General features: G+C 44.5%; 1 protein-coding gene across 1 annotated transcript in view; it reads left to right on the forward strand.

Moving 5' to 3' along the window:
• The first annotated feature begins 1,631 nt into the window (after positions 1-1,631).
• LOC119185269 (uncharacterized) overlaps positions 1,632-22,777 on the forward strand; it is a 56,191-nt gene continuing 35,045 nt past the window's right edge. Inside the window, exons 1-4 of the mRNA XM_075866834.1 lie at positions 1,632-1,714; positions 4,338-4,484; positions 5,227-5,836; positions 15,563-15,590. Of these exons, the coding sequence (XP_075722949.1) occupies positions 1,703-1,714; positions 4,338-4,484; positions 5,227-5,836; positions 15,563-15,590 (797 nt within the window). The 5' untranslated portion in view covers positions 1,632-1,702. The remainder of the gene's footprint in view (positions 1,715-4,337; positions 4,485-5,226; positions 5,837-15,562; positions 15,591-22,777) is intronic.

Below are 22,777 nucleotides of genomic sequence, written 5' to 3' on the forward strand. Positions count from 1 at the left end.
TCATTACACTGTACACCACCATATGCGAAAGCTTCAGTGACACAAGCCACCGATTGCATTTAGCAAACCACTATTTAAACGTCTCGAGTAACATCATGCAATAAAACGATGGAGGCGGAAATGTTGTAGGCCCGTGTGCTCAGATTTGGGTGCACGTTAAAGAACCCCAGGTGGTCTAAATATCCGGAGCCCTCCACTACGGCGTCTCTCGTAATCATATAGTGGTTTTGGGACGTTAAACCCCACATATCAATCAAAATGCAATAAAACGTATGGACTAAGTGGTTGAAATATATACGTACTAGGAAAACGATATCGCTATCGTGTTGAATTCATAAAAGTGAAGCTTCAGGGTCCCCTAATTTTTGTTTTAGAATTATATCCCCTATCATTTGCGGGGATCTTTTCATCCGTAGCGCTTGCAAGTGTAAGAAATATAACGCGCGTATTACTGCCAGCGAGAGCCTGCTTGGTATCTCGATGGGAACGATGCGACTGGTATGACACAGACTCATTTATTTGTAGAAAGAAGTCAACGATGAGCTCATGCTGTCCTCGCAACTGACCCGCCTCAGGCTTGTCTCACCCTTTAGTAATGAGTCACGCTTTGTGAATCAAATAATATAATATTTATTATTCCTGCGCTCTAATTTTTATATATATTCGGGCGTATACGTCTTGCAAACTAGATTACAACAATGCCTCAAGCAGGTCGAAGGCTCTTGCTTTTTGCAAAATGCAGTGATTACTCTTCTAACCAAAAAAGACTTCCGAAACATGATATCGCGTCTTCTTTCTAGCATCCATGCTTGTGTGCCCACTTTTTCAGAAAAATTACCATCGGAGTTTGCTTGACGCATATGAACATCGGGACGGACTTTCTCTCTGGCTAAGTTGCACTGTTATTCAAGCGCTCACACGAATCATCTTACGTGTTTTACGACACCCCAGTACGTATCGGTACACAGTGTGCCAATGCATTCGGGTAACATCGCGTTATTATTCCGCGCCGCGAAGAGCACGTTGTAAGCGATCCAATGCATATGTAAAACAAATAATTAAGTACAATAATCAGCTACCGAGGGGAACGTCTGTCCGTGGTAACAAAATACAAAACGCTTCCGGATATATGAGTAAACAAAACAGACCTCAGTTTCTTCAGGATGAAAACAACAGTATAATGTAAACAAAGATTCATTCAAACAATCAACGAATTCTGCCAAGGAAAATTAAGCGCAAAATGGCATGCTGAGATTGAGAAAACAACCTCGCTTTGTAGCCAGCAAATGCGCATTTGCGCGCACTGAAATTTCATGTCCACAGCGTCGCTTGGAATCCCGCAAGTGTGAACTGCGCGCTCTTTGTGCCCGCGACGCAGGGACCATGAAGGTGTCACGCTTTCAGTGCGGCGCGCAACTCACCCGGTTACGGAACTTACGTTAGGGCGTGCGCGACAACTCCGTTTTGCAAGATCGCAAAACAGAAAGGCACACGCTAACACACGCAGCCGTGCGCCCGCGCCAGCCACTCAAATGCAGGCATTTTCATCACGTGATCTCTAGAGAATTGCACATGCCGTGAGCATAAGTATAAATGTCTTCAGCCAGACACTCAGATCATACACACTCATTTCACTGCTTCGGTAGCGACTTGCTATCGCAGTACGCTGAAATACTCGCCACCAGTACGAAGAAACCGTAACATGTTTCCCAGGGTAAGAATATGGGCGTCTATTTTTTATAATTTATTTTCGGTTTGTTCAACTCAAGATGCAAATTTCGAGCAGCTTTTAGCGAATGAGTTTGAAAAACCTTGTATGAATTCTTCCTGCTTTTGCATGGGGAAGACAGCGATAATACGTTAAAATCCTTCTAGTTTATATAAGTGATCAAGAGTAAGAATGTTATCTGCGTTTCTGCTAGCCGTAAAAGGAAACTATGGCAACCATTTGAACGGCTGTCACCGAGTGATGCAGCTCGTACCATGTGAGGAGCACTGAAATATTTCAGTAGATCGTGACAAGATGCTGTGCGTATCCTTCAACAATGAAAAAAACCTTGTTTTTAAAGTTTCATTTTGTCCTTTTCTAGTCTTATAGTTGAGGATCTTACTAAAGAGCATCATAACTAGACTTACCTTTCCATCTAGTCGACTCATTCACCCCAACTGGTTCGAATAATTCTAGATACCTGACGAGCTTACGATGAATCAATCACGCCAAAAGCCGCAGTTGGCTCATTTCTCTGAAATGGATCCTTGAAACTTCTTCTTTCGGCCGTGGTGGACCATTAGTTGAAGTGCTCGGCTCCTGACGTGAAGGTAGCGGGCTTGATCACAGCCGCGCCGGCTGCAATTTGATGAAGGGGAAATAGCAGAGGCCCGTGTTCTGTGTGATGCCAGCGCACGTTAAAGAACAGCATACGGTCTAAATTCACTGAGCCCTTCGCTAAGGTGTGTCTTATTATCATATCGTAGTTTTGGGACGTAAAATCTTAGATGCTCAAGAAAAGTATTCCACACACCTTCTCTGACCTGACATAACATGCCGTCTCCAAATGAGCCTTGTGCGGCATAAATAATTTTGGTCGTTCTCGTTACGCGCGCTCCAGTATTTGCCCCCTTGTGCTTCTGTGCCAGGAGGAAACATGCTCATTCACATGTGCCTTGTAGCGCCACTTGAGTAGTCACATTATTTACAGTGTTCTTCGTTGACTTTTGAAATTCTGGCCTAGTTATCAGTAGCACAATGCAATGTTCACATGCTTGCCTTGTTGAGTATCAAGATAAGCTGGCTCGATTCATTTTCTAATACTCTCTCTATGCGTTCTAACCAAGTTTAACACTTCTAATACAACGCTCCGTTCCTTAACAAACGTCATTCTTGAGAAATTCAACAACTGAAATATACTGTTTTACCGGCTCATGAGGCTGGCAGCCAATAAGGACGTGTGTTGCATTGTCTGTATTGCATGCAGCTCTCTCTTCTACACTTTACGCACCAACCTCTACTCATCCAAATTCTCAACTAAGGTCCCCAGTAGTGGGTGTGTTATCTGTAGCCTCACTGAACAGAGCACTATAGTCTTTAATTCCTATAATAAAGTAATATTTCCTGACAATCTTCATTTTTCAAGGTCCACGTGGAATGAATAGCAATCGAGGGCCCATTCCTCCACCTTGCCCTCTTCTTGATCGGCATTTTTCTCATTCCTTGTGGAGTATCAAGAAAGCAGCGGCGTGCATTCAGATATCTATTAAGACATTGACAAGAGGTACTGCACTCTCCGACTGAGCAGTGCCCCCATAGCTGTTGCAATGTCGTCCTAATGAAATGACGGTTCGTAATAAATGATAGCTATGGCATACATGGTGATAATTGCAGTTTTCTCAAAATTTTCGCGGATGACAATTACTGACAGTATCGTACAGCTTTCTGATACCAGACTTTTCTTAATCTTAAATCAAATGCAGCTCATGGTTTATGTTGATGTTCGCATACTTTCAAGGTTCGTACGCGTTCTTTACCAAGGAAGATAACTTGCCCAAGGAACGTTGTCTTTTCTTTCTTTTTTTTTATTTCACATTTACATTACAATCACTTTTAAATGAATCACCTATACTTTCCTTGGCATGATTGTTTGTTAGATCACATTATTTGTGTTTAACAAAGAAAACAAGTTCTTAATGGTATATTTTTTTCCTTAATGAAGCATTGTGTGTGAAGGTCTGAAAACTTATAAAATATGTCATGTCCCGTTTCATGAAAATTTACAGGTGTTTAGTTTTCTGCCAAATTTTTTTTTGGTTTGGTATATGCAAAATCTTTTGAGTCTCCTCGCGTGTTCAAATGAAAGATTGGTATCTTACTCCTGACACCTAATCATGGTTGCGAACCTGGCCTCTATACTCCGCAAAATTCGCATGGAACTCTTTCCACTTCGTGACGACTTTCACAACCGAATGCCAGCCGCGGCAGTCGCATTCACCATGGAGGTGTAAATTTTTCCCTCCCGGGTACTTAAATTTAGGTGCACGTTAAACAGCCCCGAGGAGTGCTAAATTCCCGGAGCCATTCACTCCAGCGTCTCTGATAATCATATCGTGGTTTGAGGACGTTAAACCTCGTCAAAAACTATTATTAAGTGGTGACGACATCTCCGTGCCTATGTTTCACTACGAATAATTTTTAATTACTCCACAAGTTTTCTTTCCCACAAACTTTCCGCTGGCGTAGTTTACGTCAGCTCCACCAACTTTAGGAATTTACACTTTCTTCAAATTACTTATGCAGCTTAAAGGTGGTGCATTCTGATAAAAATGTTTCCTTCCCAATCCAGTTTCAGCTGTTCCTCGCCTGCGTTGCGGCGCGAGCCATTGCACAGAACAGCCAACAAACAACCGTGGGATACCAAGATCCAGGCTACGGTCGCCCCATTGGCCCTGCGGTGGGCACTCCTTACCAGGGATATGCCGACTTCGCTGGAGTGAGTGATACTACTTTTCGGTCACCAATTTTGTTTGAAATTAGAGCAGCAGCTAGCATAAGACTGCCCGACACATACATCGAACGCCGAATGTGAGATGGAGCACTGCGCCGCATACAAGGCTTGTAAGGTTGAGAAGTTTATGAAGCTCTCGAAACGAACAATAATCTCTCGTAACCGATAGCTCGAGATTTCCAGAAGGTTGAGCTCTAGGCATGTGCTATGAAACTAAATAGCCATCCACGATAGCACACTTACTTACTCAAAAGTCTTCCCGCAACCCTGCTATCTATGGAAGCACATCTTCTTCTTCCCTCTACTTTCATCAATTTAAACTTATACTTTTCCGAAGAATGTGTTAGGTATCTGCCAGACTTCACATCGCAATTAGTACACTTTGTTAACAAGAGTCAGTGTAACTGGGAGACATTTAAGTTGTTCTTGTTCGTATGTACTGAAATAATTTCACAGCTGTAACACAAATCTATAGTAAATTACAGGCATATTGCACTCGTCTTAAAATTTACCGAGACGTAATACAAAACGAAAAAAACACCCAAGATTTTCCCTGTAACAAACAGTTGACATGAATTCTATTAATTCCGCACTTGAGAGGTCGAACCTGACGCTGCTTTTTTGCCGTACCTTACATAAAGTGAACATCAACAATTCATAGTGAGCTTTATTTCGTTTACTTCTGCGTGCCCGTGCATCTCATGTTATTTGTCTCCCTTCTTTCTAGCCACCTCAACCATACAGCACAAACTACGACATTGTGGATGAGTTAGGCAACCGGCAGTACCGCAGCGAGCAGGGGGATGCCAACAACGTGAAGACCGGTTCATATGGATACACGGACGTATACGGCCTCTACCGTCGCGTTAACTACGTAGCCGATGCCAACGGCTTCCGTGCAACGGTGGATACAAACGAGCCGGGTACAGCGCCCGGAGCCAGCGCCGACGTCGTGTTCAACGCCGCTCCGGTAGTCCCTCCGGTTCCAGGAGGAACTGCAGCTTCTGCAGGTTTTGGTGCTGCAAGATACGGTGCTCCAGGTTATGGCGCTAGGGCTTCGATCCCGGGCTACAATAATGGATACGGCAGATACGGGGCCTACGGAGCCCCCGGTGCCTACGGCGGATATGGCGGATACGGCCCAACTGCTGTTGCCAACGGTGCCTACGGGTACGGTGGGTACGGGCGTTCCGGCTACTCTTCGTATGGACAGGGCCTAGGAGGATACGGCAACGGTGGATACGCGCGTCCCAACGGCTATGGTTCTGCCTTCGGGACTGGTCGATATGGCGCTGCGGGCTACGGCGGATTTGCTGCTGGTTACCCCGGTTATCGCCGTCGCTAATGGGAGTTTAGCATAAGCTGATATCAATAAATGATGATTGTGAACATAAACAAAGCTTAACGTTTTATCAGTGCTTCCTTGTGTTCTTTCTTCTCGTTCATTTTGCTCACTTTGCAATACGAACGTTTAATTGTTTTACTGACAGCTGAAGAGCGACGTTGGTCTGACATATTTCAGGCAATAACTATGTACGATATAAAGATTCACAACTGAAGAGATTCTACGCACAACGCCTGAATGCTCATTTTAGTGTTATGCAAGAAATGTTTGATTTTTGAAGGTAGAGAATATGAGTGACAAAAAAGCACCCAAGCACCTTGAAGGGTTCAGCATAATAAAAAGAAACAAACTAGAGTGAAAGTCATCTATAGCATATCTGGCACACGTGCTTACCTTTAAACATGTTTTTTTTCCTGAAATCTACTTCTTTTAAATTCCCTCAACACAGCATTCCCCAATCGGTGCACGTACCACTTTGGCTTGACCACTGACACATGTTGGGACGACTGTAGTGCGTTAGAGTCGATGGAACATAATTCTTAGGTTACCAGGTATAGAGAGAAGAAACTTCTTTAAAAGAACTTCTAAAGCATCGCTGGATCTAGGTAAAATTTTTGTACCTCCCTCTCCTCCTCTGCACCCTCCGGTGTTTAAATATTTCTGTTCACATTCCTTTATCACGAACCTACATCACAGCCATTACGTTGTACCTTGCACATTCCACGGTCAATATAAATATTTCTTGCCAACGTTTTTTTTGTCTGCTTCTCATCTTAGTGCCTTTTTGCCCCTAATATCATTCTGTCATATAAAATAGCATGTATGTGTCTTCTTATGCATATGCAAAGTTTTCTTGTTTTCCCTAAAAGAGCTTTGTCTCTATATTACTGAGTAAGTGGCCACGTTCCTAACCTAGTGACAAGGCGCGAAGAATGATCGTCTAGGGCGTATGAAGGTAAGATAAACAATATGATCACGTCCCTGTATTTTTCAGTCATTTCAACCTAAAAAGTAGAACTGCGCGTCTGCAACGAAAAAAATAAAAAATGACACGTTATGAGAAACACGTCGATTCCTCCCTGTGCTCATCGTACATATGCTGCTTTTACTTTTTTGTTTTGCAACACCAAATGACGCAATGTGGTACACTTCTGCAGGTCCCTTGAAACCGCTTCGACACTACGCATTTGAGGAGCTTATTTGTGGAATTACCAATAGAACAAATGCAGATTTACTGTGGTCGTATGTCAAAGAAGTGGTTGCTGGAACTTCATCTTGGAGAAGACTATGCTAAGCTCAACCTGAAACGTAAATTAAGTGGGATAATGTGGCATTTGTCTCACGTATCTTCAAAAATAATTTTGCAGAAAATATAGCGCTCCATTAAACACCGCACACTTACTGCACCCGCGACAAATAGCAACCAAACTACCTACATCACTGCCTGGATGTCCTGAATTCAGTTTGCTATTTGACGGGTCACATCAGGGCCTATTTGAAATTTCGCCTGATCTCCCTCGAAAGAAGCATTAGTGAACCTATGTAAACGTAGCCATGAAGAGAGCAGTTTCTTGAGAGCTGATGGTAAATTGTGACACAGCACTGCGACATGGCAGCCTGGAGCTCCAATCCATAACGAAATTCCTACAACTTGACAGGTTAAAGAATACTACTCTAACAAAAGGTAACGTTGATACTGTCATCGATGACTATAATGATGTATCATGCTGATTGTAACGGGTGGGCCACTCAAGTCACACTGTAGATAATCAATTCATATTGCGTGACACCTGAAAAAAAGACACTCTAATCTTTTCGCAACTACATATCTGCTCATGTGAATCTTTATGCGAGAAGAGGATGCTCTTGATCCTGCTGTTGATCATGGTAGTAACGATTACGAATGGTGTTTACTCGTTTGTAATGACTGGGTAATTTTAATGCACCATCACGTTGTGCACATCAGACACGGGGACCCAGCACCCTCTCGTTCATACTGCATCACTTGATTTACTTAAGCAGTGTAGGTTCTGTTCCTGTGAGCAAGTGCTCACATGATCATCATTATAATCATCATCGTCATCATCATCATCATTATCACCATAAGCATCATCATTATCATAATCATCAGCATGACTACGTCCACTGAAGACCAAGGACCTCTCTCATGATCTGCCAATCAACCTGATCTTGTGTTTTCTGATTCCACGTCATACCTGCACGCTTTTTAGTCACATCTATTCACCTACCTTTCTGTTTCCTCTTCACCCTCTTCCCTTCTCTTGGAATCCGGATAGTTACTCTTAATGAACAGCGGTTATTCTGCCTACGCATTACGTGCCCGGCCCATGTAGCCATTTCTTCTTGATTCCAGCTAGAATACCCCAGTTTGTTCCCTGACCCACTCTTCTATTTCATGTCTTAAATTACACCTATCATTTTCCTTTCCATCGCTGGCATTATCATCTTCAATTTAAGCTTAATTCTATTTGGAATCCTCCAGGTTTCTGCTCCGTAGGTAAGTACCGGCAAGCTTCAGTTGTTATATACCTTCTTCTTAATGGGTATAGCGGTAGATTACCAAGCATGATTTGAGAATTCTTGCCAAATCTGATCCACTCCATTTTTATTCTTCTAGTTATTTCACTCTCATGGTTCGGCTCCGTGTTCACTATCTTTCCTAAGTATTCATGCTCTTTTACAGCTCCAGCATCTCTTCACCAATCGCAAAGTGCTGTTTTCTTCCCAGTTTGTTGCATATTACTTTGGTTTTATGCATACTAATTTTCAGACCTCTTCTGTTTGGTGTGTCCAGTTCAGCAATCATGACCTATAATTCCTCCATTGAATTACTCAACAAAGCAAAGTCATCAGCAAATCGTAAGTTATTAAGATACTCTCCGTTAACTCCTATCGCTTATTCTTCCTGATCTAGGGTCCCGAAAACTTCCTGTGAACACGCGGTGGATTCAATCGGACAGATCGTGTCTCCCTGCCTCACACCCTTTTTTAGAGAGAAGGCTGTTATGAGATCACAACTTGGGTCACGCGCACCGCCGTAGTTGTTCACCACCGCCGCCGGCGCCAACAGTGCGGCCGGTTTCCGTAACCACATAACACGAAATTAGCAAAAAAAAAGGCAGATTCCCCGTACACTGGGAACCGATATGCGAAGCACGAATAAGAAAGCTTGATATGTCAGTTCAAAATCAGCGCAGCTTTACGAGGTGGAGGTAAATGTTTGGATGTGTTGTTTATCTTCGTCATCTGCTAACGTCACCTGATACCACATTTAGTATATGAGGGGCTAGCGAAATGGCCGAGAGCACGCTATGAGCGTGGTATGTTGTCATGCTCTTGCGTGACATGCGTCTCAGGATTATCATGTCTGCACCAGTCATATATTTCGTCATTCATTGACGTCACATAACGCCAAATTCGGTAAACGTGCAACAAGCAAAATGACTGCGAGCGCATCATGAAGGGCCCATCATATTAAATGTAGCGTTGACGCGCGCGCACGCTCAGCAGAGCGACGTTACGCCAGCAACACGCGAGCACTCTATAATCTACATGACGCCAGGCGTGGCCGATGCGACCAGCGTCCGTCGGCACGGCCCGACAGTAACCGACGCGAAATTCGTGCCGATGCGTTACCCAGAAAACACTGCGTCTCCCTCTTTTCGTTTACGGAGGGACGCCGGACGCGCTGAAACGCGCATGCGTCAAAGGAGCACAGCGCAGCGCGCGCCTGCGAGTACATGGCAGGACCGGTGCCTGGCATGGCAACGCCGGCACCACGCGACAAAATGAACGCCAGCGAGGACGCGCACCGCTTCACGTCGAAATGTATTAGCACTTTCAGTGTCGCATGTAGTCATATTCTCACATGGCACCAATCTCATGATTATCATGTTTGCACCAGTCGCATGCCTTCATCATCCATGTACGCCACGTAATACCCAATTTGGCATATGTGAAGCTAGCGAAACGGCCACGAGTGCATCACGAGTGTTGCATGTAGTCATGTTGTTACATGACACGCATCTCTTGTTTCTCATGCTTACGCCATTATCATACCTTCGTCCTTCATTCACTTCACGTCCCATATTACCAAGTTTGGCATAAGTGAAGCTAGCAAAACGGCCGCCAGCGCATTATGAGCATGGGATGTAATCATGTTTTTACATGGCATGCATCTAATGATTAATCTTTGCACCAGTCACATACCTTCGTCAACCTTTCACGTACCGTACTACCTAATTTGGAATTATGTGACGCTAGCGAAACGGCCGCGAGCGCATCATGAGTGGGGCATGTAGTCATGTTGTTACATGACACGCATGTCATGATTTTCATGTTAGGGTCTCTCACTTGTGTTCCCCATGCAGTCATGTCCAGCCATACCAGTTTTGCATCATGCTATGTGAACGAAACCGCTGCAAAAGCTGGAGGACCATGAATTGTAAATCATGACATTCATGCCATACATATCATGACTTTCATGTCATGACAAGTCAAATATGTTTTTATACAGTCATGTTATGCCATACCAAGTTTGTTACTAATACCATTGTCTAAACGGCCAGGAGAGCTAAAAGTCGTAGGCGTATAGATAGATAGATAGATAGATAGATAGATAGATAGATAGATAGATAGATAGATAGATAGATAGATAGATAGATAGATAGATAGATAGATAGATAGATAGATAGATAGATAGATAGATAGATAGATAGATAGATAGATAGACAGACCGACAGACAGACAGACAGACAGACAGACAGACAGACAGACAGACAGACAGACAGACAGACAGACAGACAGACAGATAGATAGATAGATAGATAGATAGATAGATAGATAGATAGATAGATAGATAGATACATAGATAGATAGATAGATAGATAGATAGATAGATAGATAGATAGATAGATAGATAGATAGATAGATAGATAGATAGATAGATAGATAGATAGATAGATAGATAGATAGATAGATAGATAGATTCAAGGTCACCGAAGTTCGTTAAGAAATGCTTAGGATTCAAAATAACTTAGTACCAATGACCCAGTGGGGCTAGGACTCGGGTGGCACCCAGTAATCTACCACTGAGCCACGCCGGTGCTTGCAACTTGTTGGCGAGTTGCCTTAGGCAGGCTTGATGTGGGGAAAACCATCGTGTATATAAGGGTTTTAAAGCGTTTTAAAACAGCGAAACAACAATTAGGAACAAAACAAACAGTGAAAAAGAACAGCGAATAAACAATTATCGCACAATGCGAATAGTGCAACGAGTGGGCCTTGCGATGCTCCAACTAATTACGAAAGCTTGTTCTTGTTCACCTATTAACTGTGGCACATACCCACTTAAGGCAAAATTCATCATCGTCGTTGCCACTGCATGAACAATCGGCACGAAATTCTCAGCAAGTGTTTAGCGGATACTGCGCTCCTCAGAAGAATGACGAAAAATATCATAGCGAATCCCAGCCTACTACCCAACATTTTTCATACTATTTCTTCAATGGGTATCAAGGAAGTGAGCTTGCGGCAGTTACCAGATGAGTGTTCAGAAAAGGCTCTGAAAGACCGGTCTTCTAGCTTTTGTTGTGACTGTTGTGACGTACCTTAATTTGCTCCTGCATATGAATGGCAAGTGTGCCGCAGTTCTGGGGGAGGATCTTGTATTTTTCCGTGAGGTGTAACCCACTGTGGTACTTTAATTTGATGGAAGAGTTAGAATTTGGTGGCCAGAGAATAGACAGAAGTGTATCATGTCAGAAAAGAAGTAAAGAAAATGGCTGTGTCAATGAGACTTCGGTGAAATTGCGCAACAAAGATAATGAAAGTTTATATTTGACGCTTTATTATGCATTTTCGTGATATGCTTGTTTTTTTGTGTGGTTAAGATGGGCAGTATTCTTCGCATGCTGGCTGTACAGTATATATATATATATATATATATATATATATATATATATATATATATATATATATATATATATATATATATATATATATATATATATATATATATATATATATATATATATATGTATATATATATATATATATATGAATAAAAAGAAGACACACGTCGAAAAACGGAAAGGTAAGAAACCTTTCCGTTTTTCGACGTGTGTCTTCTTTTTATTCATACTATTTACCGGCGTCCAAGAATTTATTCCCTGCAATTATATACATATATATATATATATATATATATATATATATATATATATATATATATATATATATATATATATATATATATATATATATATATATATATATATATATATATATATTTATATATAGAGAGAGAGAGAAAGAGAGAGAGAGAGAGGATGGCTTTACTTTTTCTTCTCAGTAAAGATAATAGTTAAGCGTTTTGAACGAACCAGCCCGACCGCGACTTCTCTTAACTGCGCACCTCTGTAGCTGCTGACATGACCACTTTTGAGATGGTAAGTACTGATAATGCTGTGGTCTCTGAAGATGGTAGAAGGGTCCGTAAAGCTTTTTGGTTGCGCTGTTTTAAAACTTGCCTTGTCATTCCGCAGCCTCAGAGCTCGCATTCATCGCACAATTCGCCTGTAGTGGCATAAGGAGTTTTATAACGTGACGGTGAGGTAATACTCGCATACATGCGTAGTTTCACAGTTTACTGACGCTAAGGCAAATGATGAAAAATTGCGGCTTAGCCCTTTGTGATCGCTGGGAAGCTTTGAACAACACACCTGCTTCGCAATTCACACGTTGTGACTACTCATGACATTTCAATTTTCACTCAAACTTCGATGTACTTGCTGCGCAAGTGCCTCTTCTCCCGAAATGACGCCTCCACATGGTTTTTCTATGCAGCATTTGGAAGCACTCACGCGACTCTATGAAATAAAAGTTGACTGCTACATTTATTGCCTGGGTTATATTCTGACCCAAACTCTCATGTCTTTTTTCATTCGACAGACTAAGTTGAGCGTCTGCAAAGGCTTCGTGGGCGTAGTCTTCAATTGGAAAGGGTTGGCATGATGCGTCCGAAGAATATTTGTGGTCGCCCAACTTAATCTGTTTATTGTGCGCGACACCTGAGAAGGGTCACGGACAACAACGCCCTCTAAACAGGCTGTGGGAGCACACCCAACACAGCTCCCAATTGAAAACTCCAGGGTTGAAATTAAAATCCAACATCCACTCTTACATGAAACATCCAGTCGAGCATGAAGCTAACTCATGCTCGACTGGTTTTGTCCGAAAGGTTTTGTCCTTAGTGACAGTACAGGAGAAGAAGAAAGCATGCACCAGAGTGCGTAGGGTGTTCCGCCTTGTGGGCGAAGCCTTTTGTCTTCCGTGACAAAGGAGGAGAAGAAGAGGATTTCCACCTGAGGGGTGAAGACTCGAGCAACAGGCAAGATTGTGTGTCTACCGCAATTAAGCGGAGGCGCGTGGCAACAGCTGTGTGAGTGAAGCCGACGTGTTTCCGGCGAAGAAGTTTGGAGGTTTCCTGGAAGAGAAACTTCGGGGGCAGCGGAGCGACAACAACCCTGGACTTTGAGTGAGTGATTCTCGGAAGAGTATCATTCAGACTTTTGTTCCAAGAACTTTGGACTGAATAAGTTTTCTAACTCTTTAGTGTTTAAGTGTCTTGGTTATTCGATGCATGCGACTGCATTGTAGTGCGTATTGCTGTGTGTCCGTTGTTTCGAGCGTGGCTGATTGTCCTGTGTAGTATATTGTTTGATTGGTGACATATGGTATTCAACGATTGTCGAGTGAGCATACTTGTGGATCCTTTGATCTGCCATAACTGAGAATATAATTTTGTTTTGTTTATCAACTCTCGGCTCTGACTTGTTCTTTGGGCCACAGCTGGCGTCCGCTGGCGCGCCAAATAGGACCACTTCTAAATTGTCCACGCTTTCGTGTTGCGGGTCGGGGGGCCGATACTTCGGCCCTTGGAATCAGCCCGGCGATCGCCTCCCTAATTAACGGGACCCGTGACAGTGGGCTCCCACACTATGGCTCTTAAAACAATGCTTTGCAATTTTTCCGTCGAACGCGTTTTTAGCATGTTGCAACAGCACACACGATGTGCTGTACGGGCAGACTATCATACCGTGTAACTCTCGCAAATGCGTGTTCTTGCTGCATAAATTACTCATGGCCAACAGACTTTCGTTTTACTATCGCGCCAAGCTAACATAAATTACCGGACACGTTACTTTTCAATTCCATCAGTGACATGCATGACCTGCTTGCTGCTCTACTTAAAGGCGGACAACGACGCTTATCCATGAAAAGTCAAGTTGCAATTGTTTCTGGTTTTGAGCAGCCTTCTTTTAAAGCTGTAGTATTCTCAGCTGTATGCCGGCCAAGAGATCAAGTACGGCACTATCGCATTTGCCAGGGATCTCACATAGCATCGTATGTTTCATTTAACCGAAGCTTAAAGGGGTCGCTAGAAAGTCGCTCTTAAAAAGACCTTACGGAACCGCTGGCAGCCACACTAACAAACGTGGAGACGTCAGCTTAAGAGAATAGACCTGCATGGCTGCTTATCAAAGCAAAGCGGACATGCAATTCTACTCAGGCTGACATCGCCACGTTTGCGCTTGCGAATGTCAGCAGTGTCGCATTGCCCGTCGTTTTAGGAGTGACCTTTTTACGACCCTTTAAATGTATACCCCGTGTCTATAAGTAATAGCAAAGCAAAACAGACTTCTTAGTTCCAGTGTGTCCAAACTTGTTTATTAACAATGCTTGTATACGTTCGTGAGTCAACCATCTCTGCCCGCGAGGAGCATGCCTTGACGAAGGTACCGGAAAATATCCATCGTGACCCTGACATCATCCGGTATTATGTCTGTTGTCCAACATCTCTGCGATGGGAAAGAAAAAAAACATGTACGTGATGTAATATGTGATTCAGGGTGCCTTTTTGGCACGCTGCACAGACAAAATGATAAACTAAGATAAAAATCATAAAAGCCACAGTTCATGATACATGCCCTTAGACGCTTTACAAGTAAGTCCATTTCAGCTTTAGGAAAAGGGAACCATTCCTAAAAAAGAAAAGAAAACAGCGTTAGAATCACATGAGTGGCGTCAGCTAATTGGTTCCACACTTTGTCAAGCGTCACTACTATGGCGCCTATTAGTAAAGCCAAACACAAGAATTGTGATCGACACTGACCCTGATTCTTTGTTAATGGGTCCTTTCGGATCACCCTTCGTGAAAACCACGTTTTGTCACAGCGTTTCAACAAGCAGCTTTGAGCGAACTGTTTTACTTACATGGGCTGCACAGGGTTTCGGAGTTTGGCTTGTTGGTCTTCAATGTACATTTAGTCTTCACTCATTAATATCCCAGCGGCGTATAATCTTCAGCCCCTCGCAACAAACTTTTCAACCAACCGACCGACCAACCGACCGACTGACTGACTGAATGCCCATGACTGACAGAATGACTGACTGACATCCTAAATACATCCTTGCGTTCTGCCTTCCTTAACGATACAAATATAGAACTTGATAGAATTGTTTGCCTCGTTCCCATCCGCTTCGAAATGATTAGCCTTGCTTCACTACCCTATGTTGAAAACCCTACAGCAAGCACACCTACTACGGCTTAATTCTTCTTTCTTCCAATGGGCCGAGTACCCTCTACACGGATGTAAAGTAGAACGTGCAAGTGCACACCTTTGGTGCTGTGCAGGATCACCCGAGCTTCTCAGGCACATGAGGTTGTTTTAAGCTCGCACTACGGGGGTCATAGCACAAAGACTGCGTGGAGCATGCACTCTAAGGCAAAAGGGTGTTAGAAGGTTGTGTGGTTCGTCCTTTTGGGGACTAATTAGGCTGCCAGAACCATTAATCCTTTTAAGGACTAACGGCACTAGGCCTAAAAGTAGTCCCCACAGACGAGTTCAAGGAACTAACACTTTGTCCTCACATTTACACCTTAGGGAGTAACCGTTAGTCCCACAATTCACCTCAAGGGACTAAAGTTTAGTCGTCACATTTGCGCCTTATAGGGCACTTGTTAATCCCCACATTTACACATTACCGGGCAACCGTTAGTCTTCACAGTTGTACCTTGCCAGACGAACGGTTGATACACTCAAATACTCCAATCAGATGAACTTTTTGTCCCCAGTTCAAACATTGTTTTTTTATTTTTTTCGCCAGGCCTAATGCTTTTTTCGCCTGTATTTCTGCGCAGTGAGCAACAAATTGCGCACAAAAGAACACGTGAAAAAGTAGTTAGCCACCTATGTGCAACTGCTTTCGCAGTCACGGCAACAACGAAAGACAAAAGTGAGACATCAAAATCTTTTATTTTTCTACATACACATGAAGTTTCTTCTTTTAAGTGAATTCATGGTAAAGTGTTCGAGTCCAGTCTCGTTGTCAAATCTTGTTCACTCCTTGGGGAGCTCCTCCGACGGAAGCGATAGATGACAGGCATTGCAGACGCCAGCGCACGCAGCCTTCTGCCTGTTGTGTTCCCAAGGCTGCACGTACAATAATATAGCGAAAATAGATAGACACACGTTACAGAAGATGACGATGCACGCATATAACAAGGACGTGCACGTTAATATATATGCGTGCACGCATATATATTATATGCACGCATATAACACACAAATAACTTTACCTTCACATCTCGCACAGTCCTTCTGAAGCTGTTTGACGAAAGAGATGGATGAAGGCATCGCAGACGCCAGCGCACACAGTCTTCAGCATGGTGTGTGCCCACGGCTGCACAATAAGTATGCAAAATAGTGAGTCACTCGTGACAGAAGATGAATACAAATGCATATGAGAAATACGTCCAAGGTGAAATGAAAACATACGTGAGATATGACATGCTAATAATTTCACCGTGATGTCACACATCGTCAAAGACTCATTTCGATCCCCGTAGCGCAACAGCTTAGGAGCGGTGGCCGCAGCCACATCTCCGCGACCCACCATGCCGCTAGCAAGTCGGCGCGTTCTAAGCGAGCGACGTCGTTCAGCTTGAGCAAGAGAACGCGAGACCAAACACGGCGCTGCACGCGGAGTGTCTGCCACCAGCGACCTTCGAACACGAAAGCGAGCGTACGCTTGGCCTCCGCCATGAACAGCGCCGAGCTGGTTCGGAGATAGCGCCGAAGAAATCGGCGGTAATGCAGCCCTTTTCCCCAAACTCGAGCGAGTGCAGCGCGCAAACGCGAGTCTGCCGCCGCGTCCGACGGACAGCGCCGAGCTGCTTGCTACCGACTGAAAAAATCCAACTGCAATGGCGACCAATATTTAGTGCGTTCCGACGCTAACGAAAGCCCCACCAGCCCGTGCTGGTGCACTTACAGCGCAGGACATACTACAACCAAGCTCTTTACGAGAACCCGCAACGTGTTTTCGACGACTCCCAACTTGGCGACGAGGTCTCAACCTAATATCGTCAGCCCGGAGCTCATCGCGGCGGCGAAGACAGGTGAGCACCGGAGGCCGACGGCAATGGCGGCATATTTCCAGGCAGTCGCAAAGCACAGGCGAACTGCAGAGGCCGAAGCTAACCTTTGCGATCCATTTTGTGCGTGCGATATACAACACGACCAAGCCCGTTGCCGGCAAGTGCGATCCGTATCGCACACGCGACAAGTAGATTAGAATAAAGAATGATAACCTACTTGCCTTAGAATCCAGCGCTGTTTTCTGACCTGAGTCGGACTGAAGTATATATCCGATAGGCCTGTTGTCTTCTAGGCCGCCATATTGGCCTTCCAAACTGTTGCTGTCGTTTGTTGGTCTTGACTATCTTGAAGCCAGAGATATACAGCGCGGCGTGGTGACGTGTCAAGACTTGCTCCAGACTTCATGGGTGCAGCAAAACGCAGAAGCAGCAGCCCACGCTCATCAAAGCGTACACACAAGCACCACGTCGTAATTCTTAGATCGTCAAATTCAGGCGGCCGTGGTCGAGCACTCTGAGCGCGGTGCAACGCGAACCGTCACCGGCAAAATAGGGGGAGAGATTGGTCACCTTAGCAACGATTTTCGCACTGCCTGCCATCCCCGGACGTTTCATCTCAACGGAGCGTGTTTGCAGCCTATGTGGTTTCGCGCGGCACGCTTCCCTTTGTGGTAGCTCCTCAACGGTCTATTCGTTCATCAAGCGCGCCTATTGGGCTTCGTTACTCCTTTTTCGAGTCATTTTGCCTTAGACTGTGTGATACGAACGTTGACGAAAACGGCTGCAAGAACGCGCATGGCGCCAGACACGCATGTGGGGGTTTATGCGGTGGATAGCAAAGAAAGAAACATCGCATGTGAACACGTCAGTACCACGACTGAGTCAGTAATTCAACAATGTGCACCAACCTCAGCGTGATTGTCGCACATTGTTTTAGGGGCGAAGCTCCTTTAAACGCGGGTCGGTTGCCACCTGTATGTATGCATGTATGCAGTAACCGTTTCACAGCACATCCAAGGAGCGAACGATAATGAGTGATTGATTGATTGATATGTGGGGTTTAACGTCGCAGAACACCTTATGAAAATGATGTGCCGTAGGGGAGGGCTCCGAAAATTTCGGCCACCTATGGTTCTTTAACGTGCACCGAAATCTGAGTACACAGGCCTACAGAGTTTTCGCCTCCATCGAAAATGCAGCTGCCGCATCCGAGATTCGACCACTCGACCTGCAAATAAGCAGCCGAGTACCTTCGTCACTAGACCACCGCGGCGGTATGGCGAGGGGGGCGAAGCTTCGGGGGTTTTTATCGGCAAACCTTGAATCATCCACTGGCCGCGTTCCTCCGTCGTCAGTCTCTTTGCCATACGGAAGAACGCAGGGGCGGACAGACGGATGGATGGACGCACGGACAGATGGACGAACGTAAGCAACAACGAACAGCTGGACGGAAGCACGAATGGACTTATGAACGCTTCGCCCCACTCATGATCATTCACTCCGTGGATATGCTGTAATTGTTTCCAACTCAACATCGCGCCTTCCACAGGCGTGTTGGTGGGCAGAGTTCTTCGAAAATTCGAGTTGCGAAACGGTGATCCAAAACCCGAGCATGCCACTGGCCGATTTCGCGGGGGTTAGTAGAGTACTTCGATGCTCGCGCACACATCGAGGTGCCCTAGAAGCCAGCTGGTTTTCGCGGCATCTAGGAGTGGCAGTGAAACACTAAGTGACTGTGGCATCGCTTTTTTTTTCTTTGCGCACGCTTCTGCTCAACGTCATACGCGGTACAAGCGTAGCTGCACGTTTATTAGTTTGTTTTTGGTTAAGATATGACGCCAAAATTAGTAGACTCTAGGAGATTTCAGCGAAAGGCGTGTACTGATTTCGATACATGGGGTCTCTGTGGATTTTCGCAACTTTTTAGGCGCGTTTACACTAGAGAAACATGACACTGGTTTTGGATACAGTGTCTTTTGTCTTGTCTTCGTCCCATGTACACTGAGAAGACACAAACAGTCCATTAATGGTTTCCTGAACACACCGCACACGCCTTGTCGTAGTCACAGTGTTTTGTTGGCCAATCCTGTAGTCACATTGGAGGCACACGCAGTGACACCGACTAAACTTGCACACCTGCACCTCCATTTCGGCGATGCTCTCTGCTCTGCCATTGCCCCTCTCCGGCTACGCGGTGCTGCCCCCGCCTTAATCCACAGTGTTGAGGGACGGGGGCAGTCAGACACAAAAGAGAAGCACAGAAAACACTTTGTGGGGTGTGCAAGACGCCTATGAAAACACCATGGAAGCCCCGGAGAGGGAATTGTTATCTGCCCAAAGATTGCCCCCTTCGTGCTCGTTTGAAGCAAAGAAATGGGAAAATTTCCACTCAGCCACAGATCTCCCGACGACACACCAACGACACGTCTGCCGATGAGTTGTGCTGGTGTTTTCGGTCTTTCATCTTGTCACACTACGATCACTAGCTGTGTTTTGAGGCGTCGTCGCTCTCGTCGGCCTAGTGTGACCAGGTGGTCTGGTGATTTGGTCAGCGGGTGACTCGTCGGCGGGTGACTCGTCGGCTGATGGTCTGCGTCTTCCTCGTGTCTTCGTCGGGGTCGTGTCAGTGTCATGTCACTCTCGCGTAAACGCGCCTTCATAATTGAATAGCTCTGTTCGACGGTGTTTGTCCTCTTTAGGGCACGATCTTTCGTTCCAGCTGCTGCAAAGAAACTTCCGTCAGAAAGTAGCAAAAGTGTACAGGCAGCACTTTCGTGCAGATTCCTTCTTTCCATCAAATATTGGAGATAAAAGTGAGGGCATGTTGTCACGAGGGGCAGTCGCATCGTGGTGGCATCATGGCTCTCGCAGTGTGGCTGTGAGCGGTTACGTCTTGAGCGTGTGAAAATTGATTGCGAGACATCTTAGCCACCTAATTATACAACTCTTACTTCTTCGTGCATATGTGCATTGTGCGCGTGATAAAGCTGATAGATGAATTGTGCCACTCGCTGGCGCTGCGGCGAGGGCACTTATCCTAGTTAAGAGCAAACGCGGTGCGTGGACTGGATCTTCGACACAGGCGGCTGTTAACAATGCTGATTGATGTGTGAACTCGTATACAAACGCCTTCATTCTGAGAAGGCCCCAGTGCTGCTAATGACTGTCATAATACCGGTGTGACTGTCACGCGTTCCATGGCGTGGACGCTAAGCAGCAGCTTCTTTGCGTATGAAATTATTTTTTCAGCTTGCACTTCTTGTGCACGGCTGTAGCCACACAGGAGCTCGCTATCACCGAGATTTTTCTTGGTTTTTTTTAGGTCTGTCGTCTACTCAGTCTGATTCAACTCTGTCTTACTTTGATTATACTAATTGATGATTTGATTGATTTGATTTGTGGTTTAACGTCCCAAAACCACCATATGATTATGAGAGACGCCGTAGTGGAGGGCTCCGGAATTTTCGACCACCTGGGGTTCTTTAACGTGCACCCAAATCTGAGTAATCGGGCCTACAACATATCCGCCTCCATCGAAAATGCAGCCGCCGCAGCTGGGATTTGAACCCGCGATCTGCGGGTCAGCAGCCGAGTACCTTAGCCGCTAGACCACCGCGGCGGGGCTAATTATACTAATTAGATACGAATCAATGAACGTCACAACAAACAGTTCTGTCTTGATTTGTAAGGTTTTTTTAATGGGAATAAATACATTGGGTGTGATAACGAAGGTTTTCATTACTACGGAGCTATTCAACATTATCCCAACTTGAGCGATCCTAAATATCTTGTTATAAGTAAGGTCTCATTATTTCAGTTTTCCTTAGCGTGCTGAAAATTAAGGTCACGTTAAATAGCGTGGTTCAGTTAGCCTGCTAACTAGCATGCTTCTGTTAGCACGGTCGTAGCTTTACATGACTTCATTAGCATGGTAATATAAAGATGTGGTGTAATTACCTCGGTCTTAGTGTCACTCGGCTTAGTCAACTTCGTCATTGCATGTCCTTAACTAAGTAGCAGAATGCACCATGTGTACCCAGTCAAATATCTAATCAAACTCTATTATACCTCTCGAAGCAAAAATTTGGACAACTCGCACAGAAAAGAAGACGTGCAGAAAGACCAGAGCAGGCTTTCAATCGATTTATTGTTACGAAGACGCACACACACACACACACACACGCATACACACACACACACACACACACACATATATAAATATATATATATATATATATATATATATATATATATATATATATATATATATATATATCCTAAACTATTTTAAAATCTTTAAAATCTACATCTTTACCAGAGAGCACAAAAAAGCACACATAAAGCACACAGAGAGCACACACACAAAAAAAGAAAACTTAAGGTAAAGCTAGCCCCCTCGCCCCCCCACGCAGTCGTCCCCCTTCAACTTCCTTTCTGTCTTTTTGGCTACCTTCTTTTTCTTGCTTTTCTTCCTTTCTTTCCCCTTTTTTCTCCCTTTCCTTCACTTTCCTTCCCGTGTCTTTTCCGACGATCACCTTTAAGATGTCCGTGGTCGGCATATACTTCCTTTCAATAACGTATCGTTCCCGACCAGACGGCGCCTCATGGCTCCGGTGGTCTGGGGAAAGGAAAAGAGCTTTTTAATAAGTTTAAGCCTTTAACTACTCATTGCCTCGTTGACGTTTCGCCGTTGAAAGAGGGGCACCACGCATTGCCACACAGGCTGGCAAGCGGGTGCAATGTCAATTCTGGTCTGCTTCTGGATTACGCATGCAGTAGGGGCCTCTCGATTGTGCACAGGGTTGCTGTTTGACATCTCATGCTTGGCGCAAGTGATTGGATAATAAGGTACAAACAGAAACAGACAACAGCTGTACTCAGGAAGAGTAGTTACACTCAGAAGTATTTTCAGTTGTCCAGTGACCGTCACAGCTGCAGTGCCGTGAACTCAATTATTACTGTCATTATTACCGTTATTCTTTCCTAATGCTTTGATTGCTTCAAGTGTACCCGGATTTTCATTTATTCTTTTTCGAGGGTATAAAACTTGGGAATGAGGTATGACTCTCGTTTTTCACGCTTTCGGTTTGATGTGAATTCCGTTTCTAAGTGTTTTACTGATAGTTTGTCGAACGCATGGTTGGGAAGGTTGAGATATTTTTATAAAGGTAGGCTTGGGGCAGATTTCTCATGGGCTCTATGATTATTGAAACGAATCCTAAATGGGGTTTCTGTTCGTCCGAAGTACTGCATACTGTACACGTTGCATTTCATTAGGTACACTACATTAGAGCAATCGCATGTTAGGTTTCCTCGTATGTTAATCGAAAACTTGGATTTTGTGCTGATTGCTTTGTTCGTTTCTCGCCTTGCTTTACATACAACACATGGTGACTTTAAATTGGGTCGGCATGCATTATAAGGGGCTAAAGTATTGATTTGAGAGGGAACAAGCGTGTCTTTGAGGTT

Source organism: Rhipicephalus microplus, chromosome 1 (genome assembly GCF_043290135.1).
Source record: "Rhipicephalus microplus isolate Deutch F79 chromosome 1, USDA_Rmic, whole genome shotgun sequence".
Classification (NCBI taxonomy): Eukaryota; Metazoa; Arthropoda; class Arachnida; order Ixodida; family Ixodidae; genus Rhipicephalus; species Rhipicephalus microplus.